We start from the raw sequence: 2313 nt of genomic DNA, 5'->3' as shown, positions 1-2313 counted from the left end.
TTGATTTAACAAAATGGTGTATGCAATACTTTTAATCTATTAGTTAACAAAAAACAGAGTACTAAAAAATTTAAGCTTCTAGTGTATTATCCATCATTTTTTACAAACAACAAACTCTAGAAAGATGCACAACAGTCTTTCTAATGTTCTGTGAATGAACTAGAGCAAGAAGTGAAATGAAAGAATCATAATCTTATTTTACCCCAGTGGGTACTCATATGTTCTAGGAAGATATGCAAGAGAATTTTCTAACTTCTTTTTTTTGGGGGGGAGGGGGTCGAGTGTCAAATGATCATTTATTGAAATATTTTCCTTTGTACTTTTATACTAGCTGGGCATTCCACTGCACCACTGTTGATATCATCTATGATGTCATGAAGGTGGCATCCATCAACACTGAAGCCCACAGAGAGGGCAGTCCCCAGGATCTCTTTAATGATTCCAGAGAGTTCTCTAGCTAAAGATTGGTGCCGCATCTGTCTGGCAATGTTGACAATCTCATCAAAAGTGATATTCCCGTTGTGTTTAATGTTTTTCTGTTTCATTCCGTCTCTTGGTGGTTCCTTGAGGGCTTTGATGATCAAGGTAAAGGCAGAAGGTACCACTTCAATCTGGGCCTGTCTCTCCTGAATAGTTTCACTATAATCCTCAGGCCCTTCCAGTCACCAGTTGCCTTGGTGATATCATCACCAACCTTTTTTGGAGACAGACCCAGAGGGCCAATCTTGGGAGCCAGGAGAGACATGGCATCGACTTCACCACCAGTGCACCTCAGGTACATGACTTTGTTCTCACTGGGGTCGAACTAAGGCAGCATGGTGGGGCGGCTGGTGTCGCATGAACCCAAATTCGGTAGGACCGAAGAAAGTTGCACCTTGGCCTCCTCCAAGCTGAAAACCGAAAGGCTGGAAGGTGTGCAGACCACACCGGATATCTAACTCCTTTTAAAATGCTTTAAAGTATTCCCTCAACCTAAATCTCCTCTCCCATTTCCAGATATAAAAGGGATTCTTCACTATCAACCTAAATCCTAATGAGGAACTTAGTATCAGCACAAACCACGACACCATTATTATAATGTGAAATCTGAAGCTGTATGGTTCCATATTTAGTTAATTCTCCTTTCTCTCCTAGTTTATATCTCTCTTATATTATTTATGGGTTTCCCTTTTTCTTCTCTCTGTCTCTGTCTTTCTTCCTCTCTCTCTCAAGCCCCCAAGAGTACAAGACTCTTAGAGAATAGTGATTGTATTTTCTTCATCAGTTAATCACAGTGAAATCAAAGTGCTGTCTACTATGTAAGGACCAAATAAACTATTAAATTTACTGAGACATTTTTAAAGATTGTAAGGCATTCCTTTACATCTCCTTTGACACTTTTAACAATCGCTTATGGAGTAAGGAATATATACATGTTGATATATGATTATATAGAATATCTTGAGATTTCAGGGCAAAGTGCATAACCATGTATTTAGATAAAGTTTAATTTGAGAAAACAGATATTAAACACTATGAAAGAATATGTCATTCATTGTTGAAATAACGTTTCTCACAAATTCAAAAACTTACCTTTTCATGCTCACCCAGGATGTATCAAAGATACCCATCAACCTTAAAACTCCTTCAAGAATGTCTCTGATTATATCAGGTGGCATGCGTAATGAGCGAATTTCTGAAAGAGATTCTGGCTTGATGTTTCCAACTGCTAGTTTAGCTTCATTGACTAGAGGCTAAAATAGAAAAAAGTCATTTTTACTTTCAAAACATATATTTTTAAAAATCATTAACTCTTTAAAAATTATCTAATATTTATTGTCATTTAGTCAAAATAATTATAGTTATAATGTTCTTTCTTTTCAAATATCAAAATGCTTTAAAACACCTAGGTAAAAATTGTTCAAGTTGAGAAAATATGATTCCTTGCCACCACAACTACAATAATCTAATTTAGAAAATCTAATTTGTTTTGAGACAATTTGACATTTTCAAGAGGCTCCCCCTTATATTTTAGGACAAGCTGGCTAATTTAGTCAACTCTGTGAAAAAAACAGCTTAACAGTTTGTCTTAATTTATCTACAACACATTTTTCCCCTCTATAATCAAAACAACATGGTTTGTGGTAAACAAAGATTATTTTTAATCACCATCACTAATTTACTTACTTCCCTGGCAGACCTTCCTTCTTGCTTTTCTTTTCTAAGTAATATTCTGGTTGAGAGGTCACATTTTATATAGAGCCACATTTTTATATAAAGCCACTTTTATATAAAGCCACATTTTATACTATTAAAAAATACTTGGGGAGGGGG

The 2313-nt window shown here is 35.7% G+C and overlaps 1 protein-coding gene across 1 annotated transcript in view; it reads right to left on the bottom strand.

Moving 5' to 3' along the window:
* DYNC2H1 (dynein, cytoplasmic 2, heavy chain 1) overlaps positions 1-2313 on the bottom strand; it is a 522114-nt gene that overhangs the window by 384727 nt on the left and 135074 nt on the right. The window contains exon 44 of the mRNA XM_012659112.1: positions 1573-1733. Coding sequence (XP_012514566.1) covers positions 1573-1733 — 161 coding nt within the window. The remainder of the gene's footprint in view (positions 1-1572; positions 1734-2313) is intronic.

Source organism: Propithecus coquereli, unplaced genomic scaffold, assembly GCF_000956105.1.
Source record: "Propithecus coquereli isolate 6110/MARCELLA unplaced genomic scaffold, Pcoq_1.0 Scaffold6, whole genome shotgun sequence".
Taxonomy (NCBI): domain Eukaryota; kingdom Metazoa; phylum Chordata; class Mammalia; order Primates; family Indriidae; genus Propithecus; species Propithecus coquereli.
The sequence above is the reverse complement of the archived record's forward strand: the minus strand, read 5'-3'. Positions and strand labels throughout refer to the sequence as shown.